The sequence below is a fragment of the Macaca nemestrina genome, chromosome 10 (assembly GCF_043159975.1).
Source record: "Macaca nemestrina isolate mMacNem1 chromosome 10, mMacNem.hap1, whole genome shotgun sequence".
Taxonomy (NCBI): domain Eukaryota; kingdom Metazoa; phylum Chordata; class Mammalia; order Primates; family Cercopithecidae; genus Macaca; species Macaca nemestrina.
In genome coordinates this window covers 56,533,285-56,553,590 of record NC_092134.1, presented here as the reverse complement: position 1 = coordinate 56,553,590, position 20,306 = coordinate 56,533,285, and the positions used below count along the sequence as shown (strand labels likewise).

At 34.6% G+C, this 20,306-nt stretch overlaps 1 protein-coding gene across 2 annotated transcripts in view; it reads left to right on the top strand.

Annotated features, from left to right (window-relative positions):
• LOC105473323 (zinc finger DHHC-type palmitoyltransferase 17) overlaps positions 1–20,306 on the top strand; it is an 88,818-nt gene that overhangs the window by 56,258 nt on the left and 12,254 nt on the right. For both annotated transcript variants that reach the window (XM_071071398.1, XM_071071399.1), the window contains exons 8-10: positions 883–1,008; positions 5,373–5,515; positions 6,848–6,950. In XM_071071398.1, the coding sequence (XP_070927499.1) occupies positions 883–1,008; positions 5,373–5,515; positions 6,848–6,950 (372 nt within the window). The remainder of the gene's footprint in view (positions 1–882; positions 1,009–5,372; positions 5,516–6,847; positions 6,951–20,306) is intronic.

Genomic DNA, 20,306 nt, shown 5'->3' with positions numbered 1-20,306 from the left:
ACTTTTTAAAAGTAATTTTGAATATTCATCTTTCCATTCTTGAAACTTTGGTAAGCATTTAAAGTTTCATTTTTCTACTGGAAGAAGTAGATAAATAGTGGAAGACATTAAATAGAATGGAAATGTAGGTGTCTGACTGATTTGCAAAAGGAGAAATAAGATTTTAAATTTTAAATTAGTTAAAGGCAAAAAGAAGCATAGACCTAAAATTGGGAATGCTTATTTGTTTCTTACTTTGATACATTTTATTCCTATCAGGTAAATTCCCTGGCATTCTTTTTCTTAGGATTAAAGGGGGATACAAATTCATAACTTGAATTTGTTATTTTTAAAAATCGTTTCTCATTTACTTTGGAAACTTCTGGATGGGTGAATGAATATAAATCAAGAATGCCAGAACAATAGTGATAGAAGTAGAGACTGACTTTTCCTTTTCTTTCCTATTCTCTTCTGAAGACTCTTATCATTGTTGAAATAAAACTGAGAGATTTCTGGCAACTTGATATTGTAGCAAAGTGTTTTGCAGCAATAACTATTACTAATGAAATTTTTAAAGAATGTGAAATAACTGATAAACTTAGTGATAGCCTCTGATCCAGCAGGTACTAAAATACCTACTTTTTGATTTGCTCTCTAATATGTCAAAATGCAGGCAAAAATAAAATCTACAGAATATGATGAGAAAATACATTTTGTGATTATTCTTTGGGAAAGCATAATAAGAAATATATAATGATGCAGGTGTTTTTAGTAATTATTTTACACAATGTCAAAACAATGTTAATAGGGCAGTAAATTAATTTTTACAGAAGTTCTTTAGAGGTAACTAAGATATGCTGCTTTTAAATTTTTAATAGGAATTTCTTCTATTTATATTATCAGGGCGAATCAGCACTTGATTTGGCAAAACAGAGAAAAAATGTGTGGATGATCAACCACTTACAAGAGGCAAGGCAAGCAAAAGGATATGACAATCCGTCCTTCCTTAGAAAGCTGAAAGCTGATAAGGTAAACTCATAACTGAAGATTTTGTTTTTTCTTTCTTTTTTTTTTTTTTTGGAAATGGAGTTTTGCTCTTGTCACCCAGGCCGGAGTGCAGTGGCGAGATTTTGGCTCACTGCAGCCTCTGCCTCCCGGTTTAAAGTGATTCTCGTGCCTCAGCCTCCTGAGTAGCTGGGGTTATAGGTGCCCATCACCATGCCCAGCTAATTTTTGTATTTTTTTAGTAGAGATGGAGTTTTACCATGTTGGCCATGGTGACTTCAGGTGACTTTACCTGACTTCAGGTGATCCACCCACCTCGGCCTCCCAAAGTGCTGGGAATACAGGTGTGAGCCTCCGCGCCTGGCTGAAAATTTTCAACATAGAATTTTTTAAGTAGGATTCATAGGCACACTTACTTAGCATGAGTATTTACAGCCTTTAATTTTGGCATTACTCTATGTAATTTTTAAAATAATATTATACTCGGAATAAATGAAAGTAAATAACAAAGTTTCCAAGGGCTCTTACCTACCTGGTTGGTGACCTTTTGGGGCTGTCTAAGAATTAAGAAGGATTGGTATGTATGAAATTATTTAAATCTCCATCGGCTACTCGTGTAAATTTTGGTTCATTATTTCAGCTGGGCTTTTGTAAAGTAATAGATAAAAATAAAGGTTTTTCTAGTGAATGCTCGTTTGTTAGTATGATAATAAATTGTGAAATAGCTTAGTTCTAATACATGTTTTTAAACTACTCACAACTCCGGCTCTAACTTGAGCTTTGCATTCTTTTGTGATATGTTGTATACATTTTTTCAGAGAGAGAGAACTTATATTCTTGACTTTCCTATGGAAAGCTCATTTTAGATCATCTATATGCCTTCAGTTTTAAATTGTATGACTGTTGGCTCTGTTGCCTAATTATAATAATATGATACTAGAACTTAGAATATTTCCCCCCAGAGAGGGGGGTCTAGGTTCTGCACAATCTTATTTCCCACAAAAAAGAAGTTAACTGCCTTAGAGTTTCTTTATTTACCTAAATAACTGTCAAGATGTCTGCTAACTTGTCAGTAATCACAACTTGAGTGGCATTAAGTCTTGAGTACCATCTTTTGTATATCGTGTTTAGGCTGTTCTAGTGGCAATGTTGATTATTTAAAGTTAATATTGATCTATCTGTTACCAAGGCAAAAAGACAAATTTGGGATAAACAGAAGCACACTTGAAAGCATTGCCTCCTTTATTTATGGGAGTTTGGACTCCCTTAATCAGTTGAGAAGTCCCCTGGTCCGTTACTTAGAAGAATTAGATTCATAGTTTATAAACTTGGCTGTTTTCAGCCCTATGGCTGAGAATAATGAACAATTTTTGCGTGTCATGTTAACTCTTCTATTTATTAGATATGATATAGAAAATGATTTATTTTGTGTTGCTCAGTTTTCTAGGATTTAGAGCTGTTTTGCTCAACAGAGTGAAAAATGGCTGTCTTATTTTAGGCTAGTAATAAAAATATCTTGTGTTACTTTGGAAAATCCCACAATGTTGGTGCTTTCGTTTTGTTGAATGTGAATATTTTGAAGTTTTATTTTACATATGTGTGTGTGTGTGTGTATATATATATAGTCATAAATGATTTATAAATATTAGATGTTGCATTAATATATAAAGTTACTTATAGCATGAGTAAATGATACATCAGGTTTATGTGTTTGGATATGATTTTTTAAAAAAGAACTTCTTCAGAAGTTTAGTGCAATTTTAACATTGGTGTACCATTGTGGTCAGTTCAGAAATGGAGTATTTTTCCTGCTGTTTTTCATTAGTAGCTTTAAATACATTCACATTTTTATAAAGGTTACTTTTAAAAACCTATGATGATTGGGAGAGTAATCTTTAAAGGTTGAAGGTAACCATCATATATTTAAAAATTACGATGATTAGGGGACCTGTGAGATTAAGCATCTGTAATTATATAGACTGTTCTTTCTTTTTCCACATCACATTGGAAAAGTTTCAGTCCTTAACATGTTTTGATTTGCTAGCCTATGAAGTGTGTTTTATATTTAAAACTAAAAAAGAAAATAGTGACATCTAGGATTCAATAGTGTTTTATTTTAAAAAGTCATTCCCTTAAGAAAAATAAAAATGTCATTCCAAAAGGGGGAAATATTTTTGGATAGTGCTAGTAGACAGATAAAGAGGGAATCTTTAGCCAGGTGTGGTGGTGCGCCTGTAGTCCCAGCTACTAGGGAGGCTGAGGCAGGAGGATTGGTTGAGCCCGGAAGGTTGAGTCTGCAGTGAACCAAAATCATGCCACTGCACTCCAGCCTGGGTGACCGAGTGAGACCTTCTCTCCAAAAAAAAGAAAGGGGGACAGTCTTTTTAGAAAACGATTTTAAAATATCTTAGATTTTTTTAAGTAGAAGGATTTTAAACAGGCATGTTTATGGTTAAATAAGTCTTCTTAATAAGTTGGAGGGACATCTTTAGTATTTAGAGGGGGTTTGGGAGTAGGAGGGAAGTTGGCTATAAAAGGGCAATATGAGGAATCCTTTTAGTAGTGGAAATAGTCTGTATCTGGACTGTATCAAGGTTAGTTTCCTGGTTGTGATATGCTACTGTTACCATTGTTGTGATATGCTACTGTGATATGCTAGATGTTACCACTGTGGAACAAAGGATATTTAGGATATATCTGTATTACTTATTACAACTGCGTGTGAATCTATAATTATTCCAAAATAAGAAGTTTAATTTAAAAAGAGGCTTCTGAATCTAGATGGTGTATATACTTGACTATGTGATTCTTTCAAATTTACTATATAGTTGAAAATTTTCCTTATAAAATATAGGAGAAAAGAGATTTCTCACATAGCAGCGCATCACCATTATATTTTTATAGTACCATTTTATGTGCCCATACGTTCTCTCTCTTCTGAGTAGTAAATCTTCTCTAATGTCTTGATACAAAGTTCATACTTACTAGAAAAAAAATTGGATTAGTTATTTTGCTACAGCATAAAATTAAAGCCTGAAATTGATGTTTAATTATTACTCTAAGTTAAAATTACACATCTAGTTCAGAAAATGAATTACAGTGGCCAAACTGGGGAAGACATGGTCATTTATATGAAAAAAAAAAATCCCACTTATTTCAGTGGAAGCTGATAGTATGAAAGGGGTGCTAAAAATGTGTAATGTAACCTTAGCTTTTAGAAAGATAAGTATTCAGTAAGGAAGGCAGTGTTTATACTCTGCTTTGTTAGACCACAGCTGTTTTGTTTTTTGTTTTTTCTTTTTGTGTGACAGAGTTTCATTTTGTTGCCCAGGCTGAAGTGCAGTGGCCTGATCATGGCTCATGGCAGCCTTGACCCTTGACTTCCCTGGGCTCAGGTAATCCTCCCACCTCAGGCTCCCAAGTAGCTGGGACTATAGTACAGGTGCGTGCCGCCATGCCCAGCTAATTTTTGTATTTGTTGTAGAGACATGTTTTTGCCATGTTGCCCAGGCTACCCTACAACTCCTGGGCTCAAGCGATTGTCTCGTCTAGGCCTTCCAAAGTGTTGGGATTAAAGGCATGAGCCACCGTGCCCTGCCTTGAATGTCTTACATAGTTTTGTGACCTAAGGTAACTGAACAGAGACTTGATAACTGGCTATAAGTTTGTGGGGGCTCTTACATGGAAGAGGCAGTAGACTTACTTTGGTTGGTGTAAAGATAAAATTGTGATAGATGTTACGAAGAGTTATGTAGGTTTTATACTTACATGTACGGACTTTCTAACAACCAGACCAGTACAGAAATGAAATGGAAATACCTCTGGAGTGTTGAGCACTCTGCCTTGATCTTTGTTCAGACACACATCTCTTCATTCAGTGGACTCTAGGAGCCTATGGATTGTTTGCTTTTATTTATCTCATTTTAAGATTTTAATATACTGTTTATCATTTGAAATGTCTACTCTAGGCAAGCATCTTCATGTTTCCTTATGTGATAAAATTCTTATACTTTCAGTCATTCTAGTTGTCCTTGTCTCTCTGGTTATCACTGCACCTGTTAAAAAAGGGGTGGTATTTTTCATGAACTGTTTGCCAGCCAGTGTATGTGTTAAGCAGTTAGTATCGTCTTCTGTATTTGACCATATAGAACCCACTCCTATAACTTCTATTCTTATTTTCCACAATTTTAGCAAAGTTATTTAAAATTGTTTAATGCCTGTCTCCAGAAGACAGACACCAGCACCTTGAATAGTACTGATACATGTAGTGTGCAAATTTGAATGAATGAATTTCACCTGCTGTTGCATGCCTTCACAAAGGTAACAATGGTTCAGATTGAGATTACTTGAAACATGCAAAAACTTTCTAATTTTTTGTTTCTATACAGGAATTTCGGCAGAAAGTAATGTTAGGAACTCCTTTCCTAGTTATTTGGCTGGTTGGGTTTATAGCAGACCTAAATATTGATTCTTGGCTCATTAAAGGGCTAATGTATGGTGGTGTTTGGGCTACAGTACAGTTTCTTTCAAAGTAAGTGTATTGTTTTTAACTATATTTTAAACTGTACATGAAATAATATAATTTGTACTCTTGTATAAAATTAATGTTTTGTATGTTGTACGTTTGATCTTAATTTAAAGAATTTAGACATCTATATGTGAAATCTGACATTTCTTTAACATTGTTATGTTAATTTAAATGATTCAAAGGCACTTTAATGATAAAAGTCTAGCATATAATTTTTAACACTAAAACATAGTTTGAGAAATATTTGAAATATTTCAGTAAAAGTAAATTTCAGTCTGTTGGACTCTAAATATACATATTGTTAATTTCTAGGTAATTATAATACTTGAGCTCACCTTTCTGTAGGAATTATATTTTCCTGTAGAAATTAAGGCATAAGCAATAAACAAGGAAGAGGCTTTATTTCTAGTAGTAAGGTAAAGTCTAAGCATGATTATGAAGTAGGCTCAGTTTTTAAGATTATTTTCTCCCTCTTTTTTCTTTAAACATCATGATCATTCCGTTTTCTTTTCTTAGGTCTCATTGCTCTAAAGTTACCTTTCCAACAAACCTAGGCAGGTGTCTGTGATCTAGTATTTCCCATCTAATTTCCAATCCTTTAGTATCTTATTTTCACTTGCATTTCAGAAAAGAATTCTGAAAATAATTCACACAGAGATGATAATGACTAGTATTATAATATGCTGAGTGGCTTAAATGTAGTTAATCTCATTTTAGTATTTCTAGGTGCTCCAAGAGGTATAAATAGGAAGTCACTAAGACTTCCTGCCTATATGGATAGTTGATTCTGTTTATGTTTAATAAAATGTATTAATGTTTATTTTTCCCCAATTTTAAGTATTAAAAACACAACCCTTCAGTTTCACTAAACTAGCCAGTTCATTCTACTTGAAAAGATGTGCTCCAACTTTTGCTGGAGTGTATAGGTAAGGAGAAATAATGATGAAACAGAGAAAAATATGAGGCTTGGTTTGTATTTATTTGTCAAAATTATAACACATCTTTGGTGAAAAATATGCTGGATGATATCTACTGTATATACTAAAGTCAGTTACTGACTTTAAGAGAATAGGAGTGCACTAAAATTCTGAAATTGAAAAGTATATGGAATATAATTTAAATTTGGGGGAATTAAAAGGAACTTCAGAATCTTGCTGAGTCCTTCAGCTGTGAACTAATTTTTATTGATGACTGTGAAAAATTAAGCATCCTGAACTCTGGATTCTGGTGAAACAAATGCCTACTGTACAAAATGTGTGTCATTTTCATTTAAATAAATACTCATTTTTACAATGAAATATAGAGCTCATATTTTATAAAACTTGTGTTTTACAGATCCTTTTTCGATCATTCAATGCATAGTGCATTGCCCCTTGGGATATATTTGGCAACCAAATTCTGGATGTATGTGACGTGGTTCTTCTGGTTTTGGAATGATATCCTTTGGTTATAAAGATCATACCTAAAACAAATTTTGTTATTTGAACAAATGTTTAATAATTTGACATTAGGACTGAACTACTCATTCATAATACATTAAAATAGTGTTCCTAGAAAAATAAGTAAACTAATATAATGTTTTAAAATATTTAATAGGTTGCTTTTGAAAGCTGTCCTTAATAACAGCATATAAATAATAGTAGCTATCACGTATTGGGTGTTTAAAAGACATTTTTTGACTACTCATTTAATCCACATTTCATAAATTAGTATTGTTATCCCCTTTTTCCCCCTTTTTTTCCGTATTTTTTATTTTTATAGATTCAGGGGTTACATGTGAAGGTTTGTTTTATGGATATATTGTGTAATGGAGAAAAGAACAAGCATCCTCATTTAAAAAAATGGGTAAAGGACACAAACACAAACAGACATTTCTCCAAGGACATACAAGTGGCCAAACGTGAAAAAATATTAGACATCACCAGTCATCAGAGAAATGCAAATTAAAACTACAATCTCACACCAGTCAGAATAGCTATGTTTAAAAGGTCAGAAAGCAACAAGATGTTGAGGATGCAGAGAAAAAGGAATGCTGTTGGTGGGAATGTAAATGAGTACAACCGCTATGGAAAACAGTATGGTTATTTCTCAGAGAACTAAAGATAGAACTACTGGCTGGGCACTGCGGCTCACGCCTGTAATTTTAGCACTTTGGGAGGTCGAGGTGAGTGGATCATGAGGTCAGGAATTCAAAACAAGATCAGCCAATATGGTGAAACCCCATCTCTAGTAAAGATACAAAAATTAGCCAGACGTGGTGGCACGTGCCTGTAGTCCCAGATACTTGGGAGGCTGAAGCTGTACAATTGCTTGAACCCGAGAGGCGGAGGTTGCAGTGAGCTGAGATGCGCCACTGCACTCCAGCCTGGTGACAGAACGAGACTCTGTCTCAAAAAAAAAAAAAAAAAAACAAAAACTACCATTCGACTCAGCCATCTCCATTTTATAGTTGAACAAAAGTTAGGCTTAAGGCGTCTTAGTTTCTGATCAAGTTGGGACTGAAACTTGTATTTTTCTAACCAAACATATTTTAAGCCTTTCTACCAAATGGTGATTTTTATGTTTTGGTATCAAACTCTTTTCTCTAAATTTTTTTTAATACCACTACTTACTTTGTTGTGGTAAATAAGAGTTAATCTTCTCTCCTCATCTCTTTTGCCTTCATGAAAAGCATGTATTTTCACACATTTGCTAACTTCAGCAGATTATCAGTGTGGTATACTCCCCTATTTAAAAAAAATTTAAATATTTTTAACCTGTTGCCCAGGTTGGAGTGCAGTGGCACAATCATGGCTCACTGCAGCTTGAACTCTGGGGCTCCAGCAATCCTTCTGCCTCAGCCTCCCAAGTAGCTGGGACTATAGGCATGTACTACCATGACTGGCTAATATACTTTTTAAAACTAATAAAATTGTAAGTGTGCCTGTGTGCCAATAAAGAAAGCAAGCCAATGCCAATTTTTGATATTTTTACATAGAAAAAGTTAAGTCAGTAAGATAGCCGATTTATTGTAATAAAGGAACATGTTTCATAAATGTTGATTAAATATTTTTCAAAACATTACAAAAGTATATGATATGTTTTAAATGGTATGCAGTTTTTGGTGACTTGTAACTGTTCTAAACAACTTTAGTTGTTAATACCTGGTTTTGTTTCACAGCCTTGCATAACATAATGTTGTATTATTTTTATTAAGTTGCCTTGTGTTTTAGTTGAAACACAAAATGTGCTTATTTTATTTTTGAGACCTAAGGCACAGAATTGTAACTACACTTTTAATTCTTATATTTTTACTGCATTATGTAATTACTTTCGGAAAGTGTAGTACTTTTAAATATTTTCTTAGTTTAAGTATCTATTGAAATTCTTCCATATGGCAGTTTTCACTAGCAAATTCTGGCCTTGTATTATACTTTGACTTAAAAATTGTTCCTCAAGGATTTATTAAGCATTAGAATTGCCATATTGGAACACTTAGTATGAGTAAAACAGATCTGTTGGTTTTCATTACCTCATCTATTTTAAACTTACAAAAAGCATTGACCTCTGAAATGACTTTTGTATTCCAGACATATTTTCTAACTTTGTGTTTCCTAAATTGGACATTAAAGTTGATGTTCAAGGAAAAAACTCAGAATCAGATCTCAAAATAATGTTAAACTGTTTCTGTACTCCTGCATGTGTAAGTGGCAAGAAGCAGGAAAATCAGTAACTTACCAAATAATGAAAAATTAATGCTAGAGAGCATTATATAGTAAAATTTCAATTTTTTCCTTTATTCAGAGTTAGTATAAAATAGCTAAAGCTAGGGAAATAGTATAAAATAGCTAAAACTGGGAATTGAAAATAAGAGAGGCAAATTTTGCGGGGAAGACCAGAACAATCAAGTCTATTTAAGCTTACCCTATTTGAATACTTCTGCCTTTAAAATAGATTGATACAGATTTCATTTTGTAAATACACTGAATAAGTTGCATGCAAATTTTTCAAATAAAAATTGCAGTATGAGAATACCAAGTTTTATTTTTACGTGTCTGTAAAGGGAAGATGATAGTAGCACTGTGTCCAAATTCTTGAGAAAATAAACACCTGAAGGCATACCTGACATGTAAAAAGTGTTAAATAAATCCATGTTATTTCTGATGACTTCTAAAATCTAAGTTTATATCCAAATTGATTTTAAATATGGATTCACAATTCCTTTTTTTGTTTTGTTTTTTTTTTTGGTCCGTTTGTTTTTGTGTTGGTTTTTTTTTTTTTTTTTTGAGATAGAGTCTCACACTGTCGCCCAGGCTAGAGTGCAATGGCATGATCGTGGCTCACTGCAACCTCTGCCTCCTGGGTTCATATGATTCTCCTGCCTGAGCCTCCCGAGTAGCTGGGATTATATAGCACACCACCATACCTGGTTAATTTCTTATATTTTTAGTAGGGATGGGGTTTCGCTATGTTGGCCAGACTGGTCTCGAACTTCTGACCTTGTGATCCGCCCACCTTGGTCTTCCAAAGTGCTGGGATTACAGGCGTGAGCCACTGTGCCCAGCATGTGGTTTTTTTGAGACATGGTCTCACTCTGTCACTCCCAGACTGGAGTGCAGTGGCACAATCACAGCTCACTGCAGCCTCAACCTCCCAGGCTCAGGTGATCCTCCCACCTCAGCCTCCCAAGTAGCTAGGACTGCAGGCATAAGCCACCATGCCTTGCTAATTTTTGTACTTTTGTGGAGACTGAGTTTTGCCATGTTGCCCAGGCTAGTCTCAAACTCCTGGGCTGAAGTGGTTCTCTTGCCTCAGCTTCCCAAAGTGCTGGGATTACAAGTGTGAGCCCATGCCTAGCTCACAGTTTATTTGAACATTTGTGTGTGCGTAAATGATACTCATGGAATATGCGATGAAAGCACAAATTAATTTAAATCCCAGTTATGCAAAGGAAAATGTTATACTTTATGTTATAAAAGAGCTGTATCGCTAGGCCCTCTATGATTTTGGAACTATGTTTTTCTCCCAGTTTTATACTTGTAAAGCCAGTAAGAGAAGCTTAAGAAACCTGTAGGAAGGAAACAGAAAAGAGCACAGAGTAGGTTATAATGGAGGCACAAAGGATATTAGACAGGAAATAGCCACAAGGCTCATAATATATGGTGCTGATTCATGTACCGTAAGATAAAATAGCAGTTGTCCAGGATCACTTCTGATGACCTCAGGCTCCTTTCTGTTGCTTTTAACACTTTTCTTGTGCAACTCATGGCTACATGTGTAATTAAAACTGATTTAGACTAGTTTTGAAAAATAGAATGATAGTTGTTTTTGATTATTCACAGTTAGTTCTGTGAAGTTGCTGCAAGCCCTGAATTAGAAAATACTGAACCATTGTTCCTAAGAGAAATAACAGAGTTAGGTTCCTATGTGGCTCTGGTCACAACAGTATTGATCATCAGTTGATCACTACATAACCTTGTTTATATGTATTTCTGTTTTAAAAAGCCTTATTTAATATGTATTGTTGATTCGTTAATATTGAACTTATGGCCAACAGCACTACAGCTCATTCCTGAATGAAGCTTATCTCACATGTATTTTTTCTGTAAAGCACATCACAGCCTCCTTGTGCTTAAGAGCATGATAGCACTTCAGCACTGTGCTTGAAGGCCCTTTTAAACAGCAAGATCAACACAGAAGCACAAAAATATGGCCCTAAATAGACCATGTAAAGGACACTTGTTTATAGTATGAGAACTAAAACAAGAAGACAGAATGTTGCTTTGCTCAGCCTGAGATGAGAATGTACGCATTGGGTGACTCAAATTTTTCACTGTTTTGTTCATGCCTTGTTGAATTCATGGCACTGAAAAAGTGCCACGAGTATTGATTTTGGTGTTACAAATCAGTTTTATCAAGGAGGTGTGAGGATCAACTATATAAACTTTATTTTGGTTTCTTACGTAATATGATACCCAGCTTATTAAGTTACTTAAGTGTTTTTATGGTGATAATGAATTTTACATTGATATAAGCTATTTGTTCTAGTAAGTTCTTACTGTTCCATTCTTTGAATAATTATTTCCCCATAAAACACCTTATGTATATTTGGTGCTTTTTGATTTATAGTTTTTCAGATACATTATTTTACTTGGTTCTCTGAATAATAATTTGAGATTAAAAAAAACCTATACAAATCTTAATACTGTTTTCTAACTGATGGAAAGACTGAGGCTCTGAGAAGTTGTTATGTCTTGCTCAAAGTCACATAGGTGGGAAATTGTTAAGAGTTTGGTGTCAGACTCAGCTTTCTGTCCTGATTCAGTGTGTCTTCAAATGTCCTTATATTACACTCTGAATATAATTTTAAGTTCATAAACCTTCCTGGAAAACAGTTTGGCAACCTCTAGAGTTGCCAAAAGAGTGATCTTTAATAATACTCTTTAATTGGATTGGGCACGGTGGCTCACGCCTGTAATCCCAGCACTTTAGGAGGCCGAGGCGGGCGGATCACAAGGTCAGGAATCGAGACCATCCTGGCTAATATGGTGAAGCCTCGTCTCTACTAAAAATATAAAAATTTAGCCGGGCGTGGTGGCGGCCTGTAGTCCCAGCTACTGGGGAGGCTGAGGCCGGAGAATGGCGTGAACCCGGGAGGCGGAGCTTGCAGTGAGCTGAGATTGCGCCACTGCACTCCAGCCTGGGCGACACAGCAAGACTCCATCTCAAATAAATAATAAATAAAAATATCCTTTAATCTCTTAATCATATGTCAGTAAATAATCAGATGTAAGATCAAAGATTTATTTACAAGGATGTTTCTCTTTGTATTATTTATGGTAGGGGAAAACATGAAAACAACCTGAATAGCCAACCTAAAAAGGGGGAGAGTTTTATCAGTTACGCTGCCTATGGAATGGTATTACATAACCACTAAAATACTTTCCTGCCTTAATGATATGGGCTTATATTTAAGATATAATAAGTGAAAAAATACTAAATTATATTTACAGAATGAAGTTTAAAATGCACAAGGAGCTGGAAGTGAATATGTATCATTTTAGCAGTGGTTATCTCTAGGAATTGTACTCGAGTGATTTTATTTGGTTTCTTGCATTTTTACTTATTTTAAAAAAATTTTTCTCTGACTATGCTTCTTGTAATTAAACAACTCTTAAATTCACTGACATAGCCAGTATAATCAACTGCTTATTGTGTTGACAACACTTGAAATATTGACAAAAGGTTATTAGAAATTTTATGTCTGGAAATAAGTAATTTTTCAATGTGGCTTTAAGTTAATTGAGCTTTAAACTCAAGAAAGATATGAACAGTATGCAGAATCTGGGATGATTACATATATTAAAAAATCAAAAATGTGCAGAATTAATTAATCTCCTATGCATTTCCTTTTAAGCATTTTTTTCTGTAGGTTACTTGTTAGATTTCTCTGTTTTCTGTGTATGTCTCCCAGTTTCCTTTTAATACTCTCTAAGCTTTTTAATGTCTATCTTCAGGTATCCAGTCACCACTTTTCATGAATTCTAACAATATTGCTATATTTTTGTATATCTTTTTTTCCCACAAGAGTTTCTCTGAGGTTATTAAAGATACTCTGTAATTTACATTCTCAGTCATGTGCATTTGACTACTGTAAATGAAGACGGATGTGAGGGGAGGGATCAGTATCTTCTCCCCCATTAGAGAGATCCTTGTTCAGCACACCTTTTCTTCACTCAGTTGCAGTCTCAACCTTGATATTAATCACATTTCCTAGGTACTCTGGTTTATTGATCTATCTGCCTATGTTAACATTGTATAATCTCATTACTGTAGTTTTGCTCTTAAATTGTATCTGAGCAGGGCAATTTTTCCAAGTTTGTTATTTCTCAGGAATATCTTAGCTCTTTTGCTAAGGAAGAGCCTTTTGCTCTTCCATTTAGATTTTTTTAGAATAAGCTCTTTGAGTTCCGCGAAAAGCCTTATGCCTTTAAAAAATTTTTTTTGACAGTCTTGCTCTGTTGCCCAGGCTGGAGTGCATTGGTGTGATCTCAGTTCCCTGCAGCCTCCACCTCCTGGGTTCAAGCAGTTCTCCCACTTCAGCCTTCCACTTCAGTAGTTGGAATTACAGGCATACACCACCATGCCTGGCTAATTTTTGTATTTTTAGTAAAAAAGGGGTTTCACCATGTTGGCCAAGCTGGTCTTGAACTCCTGAACTCAAGTGATCCACCTGCTGTGGCCTCCCAAAGTGCTGGGATTACAGGCATGAGCTTCCATGTCCAGCCAGCCTTACGCCATTTTGATTGAGATTCTATTTGAGCTGTAGATTAATTTAGAGAAAGTAACTACTTTTGAAACTTAAACCTTTTATGTTTTTTAATGAAGTCATATAATTTCTTATGTAGAAGTTTTTATCTCTTGTTAGATTTATTTTTAAAATAATTTAAATTTTTTAAATTATGAATTTATTTTTAATTAAAATTTCTATTTGTGTCTGGTTTATAGAAATGTAGCTGATTAGTTATTGCCAACAACCTTGCTAAAGCCTTTTATTATTTCTAATAATGGGGTATTTTGGATATATGACATGGGATAATCATTATGTATAAAGACTGAATTTTTTCTTTCTACTCTTTATGGCATTTAATTCCTTTAGTGATCTTATTATATTAGCTAGGATCTCAGTACACCGTGGAATAGACACAGAATGAGTATCCTCATTTTGTTCCTGACTTTAAAGGGTATCATCTTTAAAAGATTGACTTTAAAGGGCTAGTATTTTACCATTGAGTGTGATTTTATAAAGTGTTTACTTGGATTTTATAAATAACCTCTCCCTCTACACGCTCCCCCCTTTTTTTTAACTTTTTGTGAATTGTGTATGTTTTTTTCTTTTATGTTTTTAATATTAAATAATATGTTAATAGATTTTTCTAATGTTGAACCACTTATGCATGCCTGGAGTAAACAAACATGGGCATAATGTCTTTTCTATATGTTGCTGGATTAAATTTGTTACTAGTTTTGCATGTACATTTGTGAATGAAATTGTTTTATAATTTTTTTGTATTGGTTATGTTTTGATATCAACATGATAGTCTCAAAATGGGTGGAGAATTGTTCTTTTTTTATGTTATTTGAAAGGGTTTGGGTTAAATTGAAATTATTAACTACATGTTTATTAGATTTTCAAAAATCATTTTAGCTGGAATTTGCTTTATGTTTAAGAATTTTGTAATATATATTTGACTGAATTGTATATTTATATATTTTAGTGATTTGTCCATTTGTTTTCAAATGTGCCACATTCTGTCTGTTTTTTTAAACTCAACTGCTGTACCCCCTCTCTCATTCCTAGCATTAATTAGAGATATTTTTTAGTTACTCTATTTTATTGGATTTCTTTTTTTTTTTTTTTTTTTTTTTTTTTTGAGACGGAGTCTAACGCTGTTGCCCAGGCTGGAGTGCAGTGGCGCGATCTCGGCTCACTGCAAGCTCCGCCTCCCGGGTTCCCGCCATTCTCCTGCCTCAGCCTCCTGAGTAGCTGGGACTACAGGCGCCCGCCACCGCGCCCGGCTAATTTTTTGTATTTTTAGTAGAGACGGGGTTTCACTGTGGTCTCGATCTCCTGACCTTGTGATCCGCCCGCCTCGGCCTCCCAAAGTGCTGGGATTACAGGCTTGAGCCACCGCGCCCGGCCTATTTTATTGGATTTCTTAAAGAAACAGCTTTAGGTTTTATTAATCCTTTGTATTTTCACTTTCAGTATGTTTTATTTCCTGTTGTCTGCTTGTTTAGTTTTTTCTTCAGCTTATTAAATTGTTTAGTTTTCATTGATATTTTCTATTAGAAACATTTAAGTTTAGAAAGTAACAGTTTATATGCTACCTCAGCTGCATTCCATACAGAAGATTAAGCTTCTTAATTAGGTTGCTCAAGTCACTATATCATTACCAAATTTTTATCTATTTGCAGCGTCATTTATTGAGAGACCTATGGTAAAATTTTCTACTGTATTGTTGTATTTAGGAGTTTCTCTTTGTGGTTCAGTCAGTTTTTTTGCTTTACGTATTTTGGAGTTTCATTATTAAGAATGTATAAGTTTAGAATTCTTTCTAATGAGTTGAACCTTTTATCAAAGATATAGTGACCCGTGGTAAGAAGCATTAGCAATGACTATTTTAATTAGTATTGCTTTAAATAATTTATGGCCTTGAATTTTAAAAATGTCTCTTGCAAATAGCATATAGGGATAAGCAAATCCTGAAGAGTGGACACTAAATTTCTGAACCAGTTTACCTCTAGATTTGTGTTTGTTTATCATCTCTGGTCTCCATGGGGTTTTCTTACTAGCAGCTCAGCAACACATTCAAAATGATTTAGTTTTTTTTTGTTTTTTTGAGACAGAGTTTCACTCTGTTGCCCAGGCTGGAGTGCAGTGGCGTGATCTTGGCTCAGGGCAACCTCTGCCTCCCAGGTTCAGGTGGCTCTTGTGCCTCAGACTTCCAAGTAGCTAGGATTACAGGCATGCGCCACCAAGCCTGGCTAATTTTTGTTTTTATAGTAGAGATGGGGTCTACAAAAACTAAAAAAATTAGCCGGATGTGGTGGTGCGTGCCTGTAGTCCCGGCTACTCAGGAGGCTGAGGCAGTAGGACCCTTTCAGCCTAGGAGTTTGAGACTGCAGTAAGGTCTCATTATGCCACTGCACTCTGGCCTGGGTAACAGAGTGAGACCTTGTCTCTATTAAAAAACTTTTTACTCAAGAACACATTTGTTACCATTGAGATTAAAAAACAACTGGTATGTTTCAGAGGATGTTAATCATTGTCCCTCAGATTTTCTTAATATACAGTATGTCTTTTCAGGGTGCAGTATTTAAAATGGAGGTTATATTTGTATATTCTATATGTAATTTATAAAAATGAAGGTTTTCTTTCCTTTTATCTGAAATTTTCTGTTAGGATCTCTGAATTCTTTTCTATTTGATGTATTTACTACTACTGGGATAAAACTATCCATGTGTTCAATTAATGTTTGTCATCTGTGTTCATACTTTTGTCTCTAATCTTTATTATTATCATTATTATTATTTTTTGAGACGGAGGTCTCACTGTATTGGCCAGGCTGGTCTTAAAGTGCTGGGCTTAAGTGATCTTCTGGGTTCAGCCTCCTGAGTAGCTGGAATTATAGGTGCATGCCACCATGTCCAGTTTTTGTCTCTAATTATTGTTTTGAGTTTTCTTTTTTTCCCTCATTTACTGATTGTCAGACTTTTTATCCTCCTTGTGTTCATCTTTATAAATTTTTAGTTCATATATTGTGTAATGGTTTCATTTGATCTGTTTTTTTTTTTCTAGAATCACCCTTTTCATCTGGTTCTAATTGTTTTATGATCTTATGTTTAAGCTTTTATAGGATTTATATTTTAATTTAATTATGAAGCATCTTTGGTTAATTTGCCTTTGTCCTTAATTTGGGTTTGTCCAAATTTGCTGCTGCTTTCCATACTGGGTTATTTGCTTTGTGAATACTGTGCACATTCTTTCTGATTTATTATTTTTGTTTTGTTTTCAAGTACTCTAGCATAGTTTTTAATGCCATTTCTTTTCATCTTTCATCTTGCTTGTGATTGACCTGGGCAAATATATTCAGACTTTTATGTTTTCTCTGACAATATTGTAGAGCAATCTTTGAAGTTTTTCCTGACCTATTTGGTACAGGGATATTGAAAGAGAGCTCAGTTGTAAATTCTTGCTCGGAAACTTGTGTTTAGCTGTCTTAAGATCTTGCTGAAAGTTTTTCCTGAGGTTTTATTCTGTGCAGGCTTAGAGATAGAATGATGTTGGAATTATCCCCCACCAGCCATCCCCTCAATTTTGTTAAGTCACCTTATTAATGACAAGCCTTGGTTTTTCTTGATACTTAGTGGAAGCCATGCAGTAGTATTCAGGGACTTAGGTTCCTGAAGGGGTTTTCCTGACTTGTTCAAATTATCTACTCACCATTTCAATTATTTTTCTCCAATTGAGTGGGACTGAGGAGTGGAGTATGTATTAGTCAGTTCAAGCTGCCGTAATGATACACTAAAGATGGGGTGGTTTAACAACAGAAATTTGTTTTCTCACAGTTCTGGAGGCTGGTAGTTTGAGATAAGGGTGCCAGCATGTTTGGGTTCTGATGAGGGTGATCTTCCTATCCTGCAGATGATGACTTTCTTGCTGTGTTCTCACATGGTGAGGAGAAAGAGTAAGAAATCTCTCATTCTACCTTATATAAGGAAGGCCACAATCCTATTGGATTAGGCTCTCACCCTTATGACTTAATTTAAGCTTAATTGCTTCCTAAAGACCACATCTCCAGATGCAGTCAGATTGCAGGTGTTAGGGATTCAACATATGCATTGTGAGGAAACACAATTTAGTCCATAGCAAAGGGCCAGGGTGAAATGGATGAGAATTCTCATCTATAGTTTTTCATCCTATTAGTACAGTAGAGCAGGGTTAGAAGCTACCTCGGCAGCCTGCCTTACCAGAATCATCACCTTTTTGTGGCCTTCAGTTTTGAACTTGTCATACAATGTGGTCTGTCCTCTTTCCGAAGTTGTTGCCATTATTTTGAGGGGCGCTTGGTTTGTTTGATTTACTGTTTTAAATTCATTTTGCTGAGTATTATGGTAAATAAGTTTAGTGTATGAATTTCTATTTTTGAAAGAAAGCCTCGTTAGATAAATTTGTTTAAAAATAAAATGAGAGCTGCATTTCATAGCAGACATCAAGAAAACATCCAACTAGTTTAAAGAATTAAATGTACAAAATGATTCTATAAACATTTAAGTGAAAGCATTGATGGTAAATACTTATCTTTAATTGGAGGGCCGTTTAAACATAAAAGCAAAAATATAAATTAAAATAATAAAACAGCATGTATTTGCCTCTTAAATTGGCAGCATTTTTTGATTACTGCCAATGCAAATGTACTAATCAGTCATGTGTTGTTAGTGGAGTTATAAATTGGTATATCTTGCTGGAAAAGAGTATAAAAGTGTCTATATATTTATATCTCAAGCCTTAAAAATGCTCATACCTAAATATATTGTTTTCATAATATTTATTGGCATAGAAAATTGTGTTGAGCACTTTGGCGAGGCCGAATAGCATAGGTCATACAAGTCTGAGTGTTAATACTTGCTCTACCTCTAACTCACTGTAATCTTGGACAATGTAGCTTCTGCTTCAGTTGTATCATCTGTAAAGTGGGGATAATAGCAGGATTTATCATAGGGTTCTTGTGCTGCTTAAATGGCACATAGTTGGTGATTAATATATTATATTGTTAATAATTAGATACATTATGATACCAGTCATAATTAAAAATGCAGAATACCAAAATTAAAAGAAGTTTAATTCTGGGTTGTAGAGTTCTTGTTTCTGTCTTTCTGCTTTTTTTAGTGCTTTCTCATTTTCTCTAATAATAAAATTAATACTGAAAACAGCCATATATTTGTAGAGTGTGCCTATTTCTGTTAATTTTTTTTTCTGTTAATTTTTTTTTCCTCCCCGAGACTGAGTTTCACTCTGTTGCCCAGGCTGTGCAGTGGCATGATCTTGGCTCACTGCAACCTCTGCCTCCCGGGTTCAAGCACTTCTCCTGCCTCAGCCCCCTCAGTAGCTGGGATTACAGGCATGCACCACCATGCCTGGCTAATTTTTGTATTTTTAGTAGAGACAGGGTTTTGCCATGTTGGCTAGGCTGGTCTCGAACTCCTGACCTCAGGTGATCCGCCCACGTAGGCCTCCCAAAGTGCTGGGATTACAGGTGTGAGCCACCACGCCCAGCCTATTTCAGTTAAATTTTTAAAATTAGCTTATCTAATCTATTGCTAAAGCTAAATTCAGTCTGCCATTTGAAGATACCTAATTTATTTATCATTAAAGAGCAAGGAAAGACATTTTTAAAGTTCATTCAGTATTGAATTCCTTAATATACCTTTCAAATATGTAGTCATATATTGAACTGACCCCCTGCCAATTTAATCCAGGTCCTGAGAGTTTGACCTATTTGTTTACATGTTATGTTAGCACCTTTTCAAAACTTGTGATAAATAAAAGTGCTGCCCCTGAGTAATGTCAGGCCTCAGCATTCTACACACTATTCTCCAGAATAAACAGCTGAAAGTTTGACTTCTTATTTACTCTCCGCTGGCTATACCGGTATATTTTGTGGAATAAGATTGGAAAAAGTTGGGGGAAAAGAGAGGACTGGAGAAAAAAGGAAAAGATAAATCACTTCTGAATATGCCAGTTGATAATAACTAATTTTTTCTTTCGTCTTTTGTTTCTCCTGTACGTCAAGTGGCTATTGAGTGTTTTGGTATTTTCCAAACAAATGTAGAATGATTTCATTCAAGAAGCTGTTCCTTTTCTATCTGTGCTTCATGAGGAATGTAAACAGTGGGTACACATGATAATGTCAAAAAATCTTGTGAAATTCTTATATGATACTTGTATCTACATAAAATCTTACAAATGGTATTTGAGTGTACCTGGTGTTTTGTGTCTCAGAAATGTATTGCTGTAGCAACATTGCTTTATTTTTATAGTGTTATTTAAATTGTTTTTTGATAATTTACTTATGTTTCTAAATGCCTAATGTATTTTTTATGTTTTTATGAGATAGAAAAAATGTGAACATATAAACTGTTGCATAGAAACTATTTCTGTTTTAAGCAAGCTTATATTTTTTCTGAAATTAATTTCAGTGTGTTCAAAAAAAGGCAAAAGTGAGAATTTTTTTTTTTTTTACTTTCCTAT